At 37.6% G+C, this 13,452-nt stretch overlaps 1 protein-coding gene across 5 annotated transcripts in view; it reads left to right on the top strand.

Annotated features, from left to right (window-relative positions):
- GPALPP1 (GPALPP motifs containing 1) overlaps window positions 1–13,452 on the top strand; it is a 34,845-nt gene that overhangs the window by 7,676 nt on the left and 13,717 nt on the right. For all 5 annotated transcript variants that reach the window (XR_006197854.1, XR_006197839.1, XR_006197828.1 and 2 more), the window contains exons 5-7: window positions 2,941–3,072; window positions 3,521–3,685; window positions 11,618–11,716. Coding sequence is in view for 2 of the 5 variants with exons in the window: in XM_042922400.1 (XP_042778334.1) it covers window positions 2,941–3,072; window positions 3,521–3,685; window positions 11,618–11,716 (396 nt within the window). In the remaining 3 variants the exon portion in view is untranslated. The remainder of the gene's footprint in view (window positions 1–2,940; window positions 3,073–3,520; window positions 3,686–11,617; window positions 11,717–13,452) is intronic.

Raw genomic sequence — 13,452 nt, 5'->3', positions numbered from 1 at the left:
CAACCTTATGAAATAGATATTATCCGCCATCTGACAGATACTAAAAACCAGAGAAATTTGGTAACTTACCCAAGATTGCACACTTTGCACTAATCAAAGCCAAAGCTTAAACCCAGTTTTGTTTTGTTTTTTCTTTTTTAAGTTTTTTATTTTTAAAGATTTACTTTTAAGTAATCTCTACACTCTACAAGGGACTCAAACTCACAACCCCAAGATCAAGAGTTGCTTGCTCTCGGGGCGCTTGGGTGTCTCAGTCAGTTAAGCAACCGACTTCAGCTCAGGTCATGATCTCCCAGTCCGTGAGTTCCAGCCCTGCGTCGGGCTCTGTGCTGACAGCTCAGAGCCTGGAGCCTGCTTCGGATTCGGTGTCTCCCTGTCTCTCTGCCCCTCCCTTGCTCATGCTCTGTCTCAAAAATAAATTGAAAAAAAAAAAAAAAAAAACATTAAAAAAGTGTTGTTTTTTTTTTAATAAAAAAAAGTCACTTGCTCTCCCGACCGAGCCAGCCAGGTGCCCCTTAAGCCCAGTTCTTAATGCTTTAGATCACCTCTTCAGTCTGTTATTCTGTAGTAACTTCCTGGATGTTCATCTCTATTGAGAACTGAGCAGTTACACTGTGGCTGTTACCAAGGAAAATATAATGCAGTGGTTAAGACCATGAACTTCAGAGTCATTTACTCCTTCCTTCAACAGCTACTTAGAGAGTACCTACCACAGTGTATGAGGCACATGGTCATAGGAATGAGTGTCAACAAGTCTAGTTGCTCCCACCTTCAAAGGACATCCACAGTCCAACCATTTCTGCTCCTCCCCTAGTCTAAGTCAAATCACAGTTCATCTGTTTATCGATCTTGATATTTTAAACCTTGTTTTTCTGTTACCTCCTCTTAACACGGCAGCTAGAGCAGCCTGGGTAAAATGAAGTCAGATTGTGTCACTCACACTCAGAACTATCACACTGCTCCTCCTCTCTCTACATAAAAGCCAAACCCTGGGGCACCTGGCTGGCTCAGTAGAGCATGCGACTCTTGATTGTGGTGTCATGAGCTTGAGCCCCATGTGAAACGTAGAGATTACTTAAGAAAAATGAAAAATAAAAACAATAAACAGAGCCATTACACTGTGCTGACAGCTCAGAGCCTAGAGCCTGCTTCGGATTCTGTGTCTCCCTCTCTCTCTGCTCTTCCCCCACTCATGCTCTGTCTCTCTCTTCTTCAAAAGTAAATAAATATTTTTTTAATTAAATAAATATTAAAAAAGTTTTTTAATAAAATTAAAACTAGAGCCCTACACATTGTAACGTCTCCTTGAGCTCCGTGATTTTCTCTCTTAACGTCAATCTGACCACACTGTGCTCCTTGCTGTACCTCCTCACTTACGCCCAGCAGGCTCCTGCCCCTGACTGTTCATTTCTGCAAAGTCTCCCCAGAGTGGTCTTCACCTAGATATCTATGTGGCTTGCCTCTCAGAGCTTCCGTGTTGGGCTGGAATGTCACCTTAGGTCGTTTCTGACCTCCTAGCTCAAAATTACTATCTCCTCTTCCCTTTACTCGTCTCTCCTTCCGGCCTTTAATTCTCTCCATAGCATCTGTCAGCACTTCAGATACCATCTGTTACTGCTTCTTTCTGTTTATTGTTGACCTCTCCCCACTAGAATGTTGAGGACGGAGATTTTGTCTTCTCCATAGGGGACATTCGGAAGTATTTGTTGAATGAATGAGTACGTTAGACATAGTCCCAGATAATCACACTAATCAACCTGCAGGGTAGTGGGGAATATGGACATTACACAAACATCTAACATTATGAGTGATTCAAAAGGTGAGACAAGGGGCGCCTGGGTGGCTCAGTTGGTTGATCATCCGACTTCAGCTCAGGTCATGATCTCACCATCCATGAGTTTGAGCCCCTCATCGGGCTCTGTGCTGATGGCTCAGAGCCTGGAGCCTGCTTCCGATTCTGTGTCTCCCTCTCTCTCTGACCCTCCCCCATTCATGCTCTCTCTGTCTCAAAAATAAATAAACGTTAAAAAATAAAATAAAATAAAAAAAGGGGGTGAGATAAAATACTATGGAACCATGACAGGGGAATCTAAACTAACCTAAAGAAATGAGAAAAAGTCTTTGTCTCTGAGAAAATGTCTAAACTGAAGACTGATGAGTTGGAGATGTCTCAGCAGAGGGCAGGAGAGATTGTTCCAGAAAGCACAGATAGCTTATTTGAAGAGAAAGCAATGTAGAGAGGAGGAAAGTTAGGGCTTTAGAAGTTTAGTGTGAGGGTACCCGGGTGGCTCAGTCAGTTAAGCATCTGACTTCGGCTCAGGTCATAATTTCGCAGTTCGTGGGTTTGAGCCTCGTGTTGGGCTCTGTACTAAAAGCTCAGAGCCTGGAGCCTGCTTCAGATCCTGTGTCTGTCTCTCTCTCTGCCCCTCCCCGACTCACTCTCCAAAAATATAAACATTAAAAAAAAATTTTTTTTTTAAAATAAGTCCAGTGTGGTTGGAGGGAAGAGAGCAAGAGAGAGAAGGCAAGAGCCATTGGCGCCTGGGTGAGCTTAGTTTCATGTCAGTATCATGCAGGTTGTTATCCTTGTCTTAGAGGGTTGTTGGTGAGGATTAAGTCAGAACATTTTCAACTTATAATAGCTCTCGTCATTGTTGTTATTCTTAACACCTTCACTACTGATACCGTGAGAGTATTTTTTTCTATAATTTATTTATTTTTTTATAATTTACATCCAAGTTAGTTAGCACATGGTGCAACAATGATTTTAGGCGAGGAAAAGGTCCTCATTGCTCAGTGATTAGCCAGCAATACATTGTTTGCGTTTTTGTCTTATTGTCTCTAAGTAATCCGTTGCAGTGAAATTTTAAGTATTTTAGGATCGTTTTCTATAACCTATAGCTCTGCTCCTGGTTTAAAGGCAATGTCTTATTTCAAAAGGAAACAGATAGCAGTGAAGATGAGGACATTGTTGGACCCATGCCTGCAAAAGGACCAGTTAACTACAGCGTCACAACAGAGTTTGAAAAAAGGGCCCAGAGAATGAAAGAAAAACTGACCAGAGGAGATGATGTAAGTTTTAAATATACTATACTCTGAGAAATTGGCTAAATGGATTAAAAATCTAAATTTTAAAATCGAGATGAAAGAAAATATATGCATTACGTATATAAGTAATATAAATAAATAATATAATATAATTAATAATATAAATAAAATATATGCAATATGTGTATAAAGAAAACTTAGGAGCAAGGTAACCTAGAAGCTGTAAAAGGAAAAGACCGGCAGATTTGCCTATTTAAAAATTTCTGTGTGGCAAAAGATAACAAAGTCAAAAGAACAATAAATTGGATGAGGTAATTGTAACATATATGACAAAATATAATCCTTTATATTAAATTCTTTCTCTTAAAACCTCAATTGAGAAACATGACCACTTACACAGTATCTTACAAACACTTTCTGGGCTACTTTTCTTTTTTTTTTTTGACTGTTTGATTTTTTACTTCTCTTAAAGAATTCATCCAAACCAATTACAAGAGAGTCATGGATGACTGAGCTTCCTCCAGAAATGAAAGACTTTGGTCTTGGGCCCAGAACTTTTAAGAGACGAGCCGATGAGAAATCTGGGGATCGATCGATCTGGACAGACACCCCAGCTGACAGGGAGAGGAGAGCTAAGGTGAGAGAGCTTGTTTGTGCATGTATTTCTGCCCATGTTGGCTGTTTTTTGAAAACATAGAAGGCATGATGATTTAAAGGTACTATTTTTAAATTCTGATTCCAAAGGGAAAATACAGATTTCTCCCTGAAAGAAAATAAGGAAAGTGACACCAATTGCTTGCAATTTCCCAATGAATTATCTCATTTAAATCTCAAGAAAATCCAGAGATCTGGACTTACTTCATTTTATAGAGGGAGAAACTAACTTTTATGAGGTCCACTTTTCTGGAATTAGAGGGCTGATTAGTAATGAATAATAATTCTATTCTAGACATTTCTATAATTCTAAATTCTCTAGTCCTTATACACCATCATACTGTCTCCATGAAACTAAAGCCACGGGTTCACCTAGGTTAAATGATACATAGAGATTCTCCCACAAAATGACCTTACTTCAGGTGCACTAAGTTTTGTGTTACTGTCAAAATAGGCAAGAAATGCTTTTATCAATAGTGCTGAATACTATATGATCTCCCTTCTGTGCAGAATCTAAAAAAACAAACCAGAAAAAAAAAAAAAAAGTCATGGATATAGAGAATAGACTGGTGGTTGCCTGGAGGTAGGGGGAGGCAAAATGGAGGAAGTAAATAAAACTCATGGGGACATATGTACAGCATGGTAACTATACTTAGTAATACTGTATCGCGTATTTGAAATTAGCTAGGAGAGTGGATCTTGAAAGTCCTCATCACAAATGGAATAAATGTTGGTAGCTGTATATGGTGATAGATGTTGACTTATTTTGATTACTTTACAATATATAACAAATATTGAATCATTATGTTGTACACCTGAAACTAATAAAATGTTTCATCAGTTATATCTCCGTTTTTAAAAAAAGAAACGTTTTCATTAGTGTGCTAAATAATTTGCTAAAAAAGAAAAGAAGTTTGGATAGAATGCATTATTGACTCTGCTTTTTACAAAATCTTCCACTGTAAATTAGGAAATGAACCATTGTAAATTAGAAATACCCCCAGCACTACTTCTTAAATTTACCCCATCCAAAGGTTTTTACTCCCTTTAATTCAAATTTGAATGCTTGAGTAATTGGCACCCGAAGGCTATAGCTTTCCAGTTTTGACTTCCATAGTTCCACACTTCATTCATTTCTCTACTCTGTTTATATTTTCCATCAGTACCAAGAATTATGAGACCTTCTCTTTTCATTCTGTAACTATAAATTGAATACCTTCTCTGCCAGGCATTCAGTTTGGTTGTAGGTAATAGTAAAATGGAAAAGCTTTTTTTTTTCTCAAGCTTATTTATTTTGAGACAGAGAGAATGAGAGAACACATGTGCACACAAGTAGGGGAGGAGCAGAGAGAGAGAGAAAGAGAGAGAGGAGAGAGACAGAGAGAGAGAAAGAATGAATCCCAAATAGGATCCAGGCTGGCATCCAGAGCCCTATGCAGGCTCGATCTTAAAAACCATGAGATCATGACCTGAGCCGAAATCAAGAGTCAGACACCCAACCAACTGAACCACCCAGGTGCCCTGGAAAAGCTTCTTATGGAGTTTTCATTTTAGTGGAGAATTGGTTATAAAATACCCCGTGTTACTCTTTTTTTTTTTTTTTTTTTTTTAATGTTTATTTATTTTTGAGAGAGAGAGAGACAGAGCACGTGCAGGGAAGGCTCAGAGAGAGAGAGACACAGAATTCGAAGCAGGCTCCAGGCTCTGAGCTGTCAGCACAGAGCCCGATGTAGGATTCAGACCTACAAACTGTAGATCATGACCTGAGCTGAAGTCGGATGCCTAACTGACTGAGCCACCCAGGCGCCCCCCGTGTTATTCTTAAAATGTGGATGGTATGGTAATGTCTCCAGATTTTAGCACCCTACCTTGCACATGTGGCAAAATTGTAAATTCTCTTTGGTCCAGAAGATTAAGGGAAATCTAAGAGTTGTAATAGAAAGTTGAGGTGAACCAACACACCTGAGGCAGAAGAGGCAACAGAAAAGGTGGTGTGGGGGCACCTGGGTGGCTCAGCTGGTTGAGCATCCGACTTCAGCTCAGGTCGTGATCTCACAGTTCGTGGGTTTGAGCCCCGCATTGGGCTCTGTGCTGACAGCTCAGAGCCTGGAGCCTGCTTCGGATTCTGTCTCTCCCTATCTCTGCCCCTCCCCCACTCGTGCTCTGTCTCTGCCTCTAAAAAATGAATCAACCTTAAAAAAAAAATTTTTTTTTTTTAAAAAAGAGGTGGTGTGGAAGTAAGCCGCATGCTTTGAATGACTAGTGTTGCAGTGCCTGTCTACTCTTTCTTAACTGGTGTTTTATAAAAATAACATACTGGCATTTCTGTAATTTAGCCTTTAAGATTGTTTCCAGAAAAGACATTCCCTTGTTTACGTGAATTTATTCATGTCTGTGTTAGTTGTGCTTTTCTCTCTCCTTCTGTTCCTCTGTATAGGTAAATAGATGTCTAGCCTATAGCCAGATACGGAGGGACTCTTCTTCCGAGGAAAATATCAGAAAAATGGAGCAAATGGAAATTAGACAACCCAGTGATTTTAGGACCTATGATTAAGTTCTTCAGATCTTTTTCTTTTCAGTACTTGAAAGTGTTTTGTTCAGTTCTACAGCAAATTCATAAAAGGATTATTAATACTCCTTCAATTTTATGGGATACTATATTTAGCATATAGTACCACAGAGGCACCTGGGTGGCTCAGTCGGTTAAGCATCCGACTCTTGATTTTTGGCTCAGGTCATGATCTCATGGTTTGTGAGTTCAGGCCCCACATCGGGCTCTGCACTGACAGTGCGGAGCCTGCTTGGGATTCTTTCTTTCCTTCTCTGTCGAAGTCTTGTTCTTCCTCTCTCTCTCTCTCTCTCAAAATAAATAAAAACTTTAAAAAGTAGCGTATAGTACCACAGACTCATATTTATGGTATAAACTATACAGTATCGGAGAGCCGTTCATTTTCTTGTGTGTTTCATTCTGTGTAAAGTTTATGAGTAATTTTTGTCACAGATCTTAGCTAAATTTCCTTTTTGACAGACTTTCTCCATCTTTCCATTTTTGTTTCTTATGATGCCATCTTTTTTTTTAAGCTTTTATTTAAATTCTAGTTAGTTAAGGGGGGAAGGGAAAAAAAAAATAAATTCTAGTTCGTTAACCATACAGTGTATACAGTATAGTGATTCACCACTTCCATACAGTGCCTGGTGCTCACAATTGCCCTCCTTAATCCCCATCACCTATTTAACCCATCCCAACACCCACTTCCCTTCTGGTAACATCAGTTTGTTCTCTATAGTTAAAAGTCTGTTTCTTGGTTTGCCTCTCTTTTTTTTTTTTTTTTCTCATTTGTTCATTTATTTCTTAAATTGCATTATGAGTGGGGCGCCTGGGTGGCTCAGTCGGTTAGGCATCCGACTTCAGCTCAGGTCATGATCTCGCGGTCCGTGAGTTCAAGCCCCGCATCAGGCTCTGGGCTGATGGCTCAGAGCCTGGAGCCTGCTTCTGATTCTGTGTCTCCCTATCTCTCTGCCCCTCCCCCGTTCATGCTCTGTCTCTCTCTGTCTCAAAAATAAATAAACGTTAAAAAAAAAAAATTGCATTATGAGTGAAATCATAATAGTGTTTGTCTTTCACAGACCTATTTCGCTTAGCATAATAGTCTCTAGCTCCATCCATGTTGTTGCAAATGGCAAGATTTCATTCTTTTTTTATGGCTGGGCAATATTCCATTTATATATATATATATATATACATATATATATATATATATATATATACCACATCTTCTTTATCCATTCATCAATTGATGGAAACTTGAACTGTTTCCATAGTTTGGCTCCTATAAACATCAGGGTGCATGTATCCCTTCAAATTATTATTTTTGTATTCTTTGGATAAATACCTAGTGCAATTGCCAGATTATAGGGTAGTTCTATTTTTACCTTTCTGAGGAAGCTTCATACTGTTTTCCACAGTGGCTGCACCAGTTTGCATTCCCACCAACGGGCCACCAATGGTGTAAGAGAGTTCCCCTTTCTCCACATCTTCACCAACATTTGTTGTTTCTTGTGTTGTTGATTTTAGCCATTCTTACAGGTGTGGAATATCACGTGGATTTGATTTGTATTTCCCTGATGATAAGTGATGGTGAGCATGTTTTCATGTATCTGTTGGCCGGCCATCTGTATGTCTTCTGCCCATTTTTTAATTGGATTATTTAGTTTTGGGGTGTTGCGTTTGATAATTTCTGTATAGGTTTTGGATACTAACTCCTTATCCAATATGCCATTTTCAAATATCTTCTCCCATTCCATAGGTTGCCTTTTAGTTTTGTTGATTGTTTCCTTCGCTGTGCAGAAGTTTTTTATTTTGATGTCGTTCCGGTAGTTTATTTTTTATTTTGTTTCCCTTGCAACATATCTAGAAGAAGTTGCTAAGACCAGTGTCTAAGAAGTTACTGCTTGTGTTCTCTTCTAGAGTATTTTATTTTATTTCATTTCATTTCATTTCATTTCATTTCATTTCATTTCACTTCATTTCATTTCATTTATTTATTTTTAGAGAGAGCATGAGAGCAAGGAAGTGGGGCAAAGAAAGAGAGAGAATCTTAAGTAGGCTCCATGCTCAGCATAGAGCCTGACGTGGGGCTCAATCCCATGACCCTTAGGATCTTGACCTGAGACAAAATCAAGAATTGGACGCTCAACCGGCTGAGCCACCCAGGCACCCCTCTTCTAGAATTTTTATGGCTTCAGGTTTCCCATTTAGGTCTTTAATCCATTTTGGATTTACGTTTGTGTTTGGTGTAAGACAGTGGTTCAGGCTAATTCTATTTCATGTGGCTATCCAGTTTTCTCAGCACCATTTGTTAAAGAGACATTCCTTTTCCCATTGGATATTCTTTCCTGCTTTGTCGAAGATTAATTGACCATATATTTGTGGGTTCATTTCTGTGATTTCTGTTCCGTTCCATTGATCTAGGTGTCTATGTTTGTGCCAGTACCATACTGTTTTGATTACTACAGCTTTGTAGTATAACTTGAAGTCTGGAGTTGTGATGCCTCCAACTTTGTTTTTGTTTTTGTTTTTGTTTTTGTTTTTGTTTTTCTTTCAAGGTTGCTCTGGCTCTTCAGAGTCTTCTGTGGTTCCGTACAAATTTTAGGAATGTTTGTTCGAACTGCATGAAAAATGCTGTTGGTATTGTGATAGGGATTGCATTAAATGTGTAGATTACTTTGGGTAGTAATATTTGTTCTTCCAATCTAGGAGCCTGGAATGTCTTTCCATTTCTTTGTGTCATCTTGAATTTTTTTCATCAGTGTTCTATAGTTTTCAGAGTACAAGTTTTCCACCTCTTTGGTTAGGTTTATTCCTAGGTATCTTACTTTTTTGTCTGCAGTTGTACATGGGATTAATTCCTTAATTCCTCTTTTTCTTGCTTCATTGTTGGTGTATACAAATGCAACAGATTTCTACACACTGATTTTGTACTATGCGACTTTACTAAATTCATTTATCAGTTCAGTTTTTTGGTAGAGTCTTTTGGGTTTTCTATATAGAATATCATGTCATCTGCAAAGAGTGAAAAATTCACTTCTTCCTTGCCGATTTGGATACCTTTTACTTCTTTTTGCTGTCTGATTGCTGTGTTGAACAACAGTGGTGAGAGTGGACAACCCTGTCTTACTCCTGACGGTAGAGGAAAATCTCTGTTTTCCCCATTTAGGGTGATCTTAGCTGTGGGTTTTTCATAGATGGCCTTTATTATGTTGAGGTTATGTTCCCTCTAAACCTACTTTCTTGAGGATTTTTATCACGAATGGATGTTGTACTTTCTCAGATGCTTTTTCTGCATCTATTGAAATGATCATATGGTTCTTACCCTTTCTTTTATTAATGTGATGTCTCACCCTGATTGATTTGCAAATACTGAGCCACCTTTGCAACCCAGGAATAAATCTCACTTGATCATAGTGAATGATTTTTCTCATGTATTGTTGGATTCAGTTTGCTAGTATTTTATTGAGAATTTTTACATCTGTGTTCATCAGGGATATTGGCTTATAGTTCTCTTTTTTAGTGGTGTCTTTATTTGGTTTTGGTATCAGGGTAATGTTCGCTTCATGGAATGAATTTGGAAGTTTTCTTTTCTGTTTTTTGGAATAGTTTGAGAATAGGTATTAATTCTTCTTTAAATGTTAGGTAGAAGGTGGCTAACCTGGGTGGCTCACTTAAGCCTCTGCCTCTTGATTTCAGTTCAGATCATGATCTCATGGTTTGTGAGATTAAGCCCCATGTTGGGCTCCTTCCTGACAGCACAGTCCATTTGGAATTCTCTCTCTCCCTCTCTCACTGTCCCTTCCCCGCTCGGACACTTTTTCTCTCAAAATAAATAAACGTTGTTTTAAAATAAATAAATAAATAAAACTCGCTGACATCTATTATTACCTTACCTCCCAGTCTTGATTAGATCTGTTAACTCTTAAATATTAAATGGTCAGGTTTTTATCGCCATTTTACCATAATATCATTTTCCCTTTAATATTAATAAATGAAAGCATGTTTTCTAGGAAAATTTTTATGAGAAAATAAGAACTCAGCTATGCCTATGTTTTTAACATACTTTAGCAAATGCAGTGTTGTTTTGTACATGTGTTTTAAGTAGGCTCCACACCCAAAGTGGGGCTTGAACTCAAACCCTAAGATCAAGAGTCATGTGTTCTACCAACTGAGCCAGCTAGGAGCCCCTGTTTTGTATATTATTAAGATAAACATTATAGATGACCTTTTTGGTTTTCTTAAGCAGATAACAACAATATTAAAATATACTTTGAGAGGGGCACCTGGGTGGCTCAGTCTGTTGAGCGTCCGACTTCAGCTCAGGTCGTGATCTCGTGGTCCATGAGTTCGAGCCCCGCGTCAGGCTCTGTGCTGACAGCTCAGAGCCTGGAGCCTGTTTCGGATTCTGTGTCTCCCTCTCTCTGACCCTCCCCCGTTCATCCTCTGTCTCTCTCTGTCTCAAAAATAAATAAAGGTTAAAAAATTTTTTTTTTTTTTTAAATGCTTTGAGAACAGTGCTTTTAAATTGTTTTTATGTGGGCTTTTCTCATCCCTGGTTGGGACTGTATTCTCTAGAATTTTTTTTTTTTCTAATTAAAATTTGTTGGAAATCTGTCTAAGTACTTCATCTTGTGTATACACTATTGTTAATTTTTTTTTTTTTAATTTCGAATTCCAGTTGTTCGTTGTTGGATTATTTTGTATATTGACCTTGTATCCTGCAGCTTTGATCTAGTGTACTTTCTTATTAGTTCCAGGAGTATTTTCATGGATGCTTTGGAGTTTTCTACATAAATAGTCATGTCATCCGTGAATAAAGATAGTTTTATTATTTCTTTTCCAAACTGTAAACCTTTTCTTTTTCTTTATTTTTTTCCCTCAAGAATGATATTACTACTTTTAAAAACAGATAATGTAAAATTTCTTTTCTATTTTTTTAAGGCTTTATTTTTAAGTAATCTGTATATCCAAGGTGGGGCTCAGACTTACAACCCTGAGCTCAAAAAGTCACATGATCTACCCACTGAGCCAGCCAGGTGCCCCTCTCAGATTTCTTTTAAAGCCTAATTTCCTCTCCTACAATTCATCATTATTTGTCAAACTCCTTTGTGAGTTTGACACACACAACTAAGTAAATGAGTTTTTCTATTGATCTGAATAGGTTTTCTTCTTGTTTTCAAGAAAATCACTGAGTAGAACATGAACTGATCTCTTACCAACTCTATTCATATTCCTAGTGGAAAAGATTCAACAAACTTACTTTAGTCTCTTATTTAGTCAATCTGAGTAAAAATAATGGTATTTTTTTTTTTCCCTTAACTATATGGTTCAGTAATGTGTTAACAACCTGTGTTCATTCTTCAGGAAACACAAGAAGCAAGGAAGTCATTCAATAAGAAGGATGAAGAACATATATTGTCAGGAAGGGAAAAGAGATTGGCTGAGCAGGTGTCCTCATACAATGTGAGTAAGAATAAAATATATAAGCTTTTCTTTTTTTGTATCCTTCAATGCTCTTCTTATATTTTCTTTCTTGTTTCTCATTCTTTTATATGTCTTCCTTTTTACCTCAGTGTTTTTCTGTACATCTACCCTTAGAAATATTCCATTCTGTTGTATAATGTATAGTTATATAAAATCCTTTTTATAGGCTTTTTGTAGGATTTTTTCATGTATTCATGTAATGTTTTCAGTTTGTACTTTAATGAAGGAAGGAAGGAAGGAAGGAAGGAAGGAATCATGTTTACATAAAGAAGTGGATGAGAATGGAATGAAGTTCATTATAGCGATCCATTCAATTTTTTTTTTTTTTTTTTTTAAATTTTTAACGTTTATTTATTGTTGAGAGACAGAGAGACACAGAGCATGTGCAGGGGAGGGCAGAGAGAGGAGGAGACCTAGAATCTGAAGCAGGCTCCGGGCTCCAAGCTGTCAGCACGGAGCCTGACGTGGGGCTCGAACTTACAAACTGTGAGATCATGACCTGAGCTGAAGTCAGACGCTTAACTGACTGAGCCACTCGGGTGCCCCTCCATTCAATTCTTTAAACAATTTCTGAGTTATTTACTTAAACCTCATAGTGATCTATTAACAGAAATTATTAATGATCTCTCAACTGTCAACTCATTAGGACCTCCTTCAGTATTTTTCACACTGGTCCAGTTACTTTATTTTCTTAATTTTTCTTTCTGGATCTATATAATGAGAATAACTTTTGGTTTGTGGAGGTAATGTGAAGATTAAATTATAGTAAATGGTCAGTAAATCTGACACATGACATTTATGAGTGATTCTTATATACCTGACACTGTACTAAATCCTTTTTAATTATGTCATTTAACTCCTCCCCAGCCAAATATTTGAAAATGATTACTACCATTTTACAGCTGATAAAATGAAGTTCAAATTGCCCAAGGTTACCAGTGTTGAAACTAGCAGGACCACCATAGCAACCCAGATTTTTCTGAATCCAGAACTTAAGTTCCTATTTCTCCACGCTCCATGTATTGAGAGCTTATTTTTTCTTAGCAATAACTAATGAATGTTTTAAATTTCCTTCAATTTTCCTGAAAATAAAGAATTAGAAAGCATTTGATTTGCACATCTATTTTTTTCTAAAAGATCTGACCAAGATTTATGAAATGAGTGAGAGGGATTAAGAAGACGGAAATAGTGGTAATTCAAATAAATACTCAACTAACATAATATCTTTTGTACATTTTGCTAAAACCTGCAGCTCCAGATTGAGCTTATTCAATTGATAGGGAATAACTACCATATAACCTAATTGACAAAGTCAGTTCTGATTTGTCAAATCAGCCAAGTAAGACTTACTTTCTATCAGAAACTCTCACTTCATTTTTCCATTCAAATAGATGTGTTCCTGATTATTCCAGTGGCACTTCTGAGTTCTAAAGTAGATAGATATCATGAGTTTGTCTCCTGGATGAAATAAGATGCTACCATTTTTAACGTTTCTTACCAACGCCTTTTTCTGTTGCTTTCACAGAGCTCTTTTTACTTCTTTGCTCTCACATTTTTTAACAAGGTAGGGCCTGGAAGAGAGGTGGTTGCTAAGCAAAACTTGCCCTTTCTTCCATTGCCCGTCTATTCAGTGTCTGCACACAGATCATTCCAACAAAAAGCAAAACATCAATTTCCGAGGGACACCACACACTTAAGAGAAATTTGTTTCAGAC

The sequence above is a fragment of the Panthera leo genome, chromosome A1 (genome assembly GCF_018350215.1).
Source record: "Panthera leo isolate Ple1 chromosome A1, P.leo_Ple1_pat1.1, whole genome shotgun sequence".
NCBI lineage: Eukaryota > Metazoa > Chordata > Mammalia > Carnivora > Felidae > Panthera > Panthera leo.
This window is presented reverse-complemented; position numbering and strand designations above follow the sequence as displayed.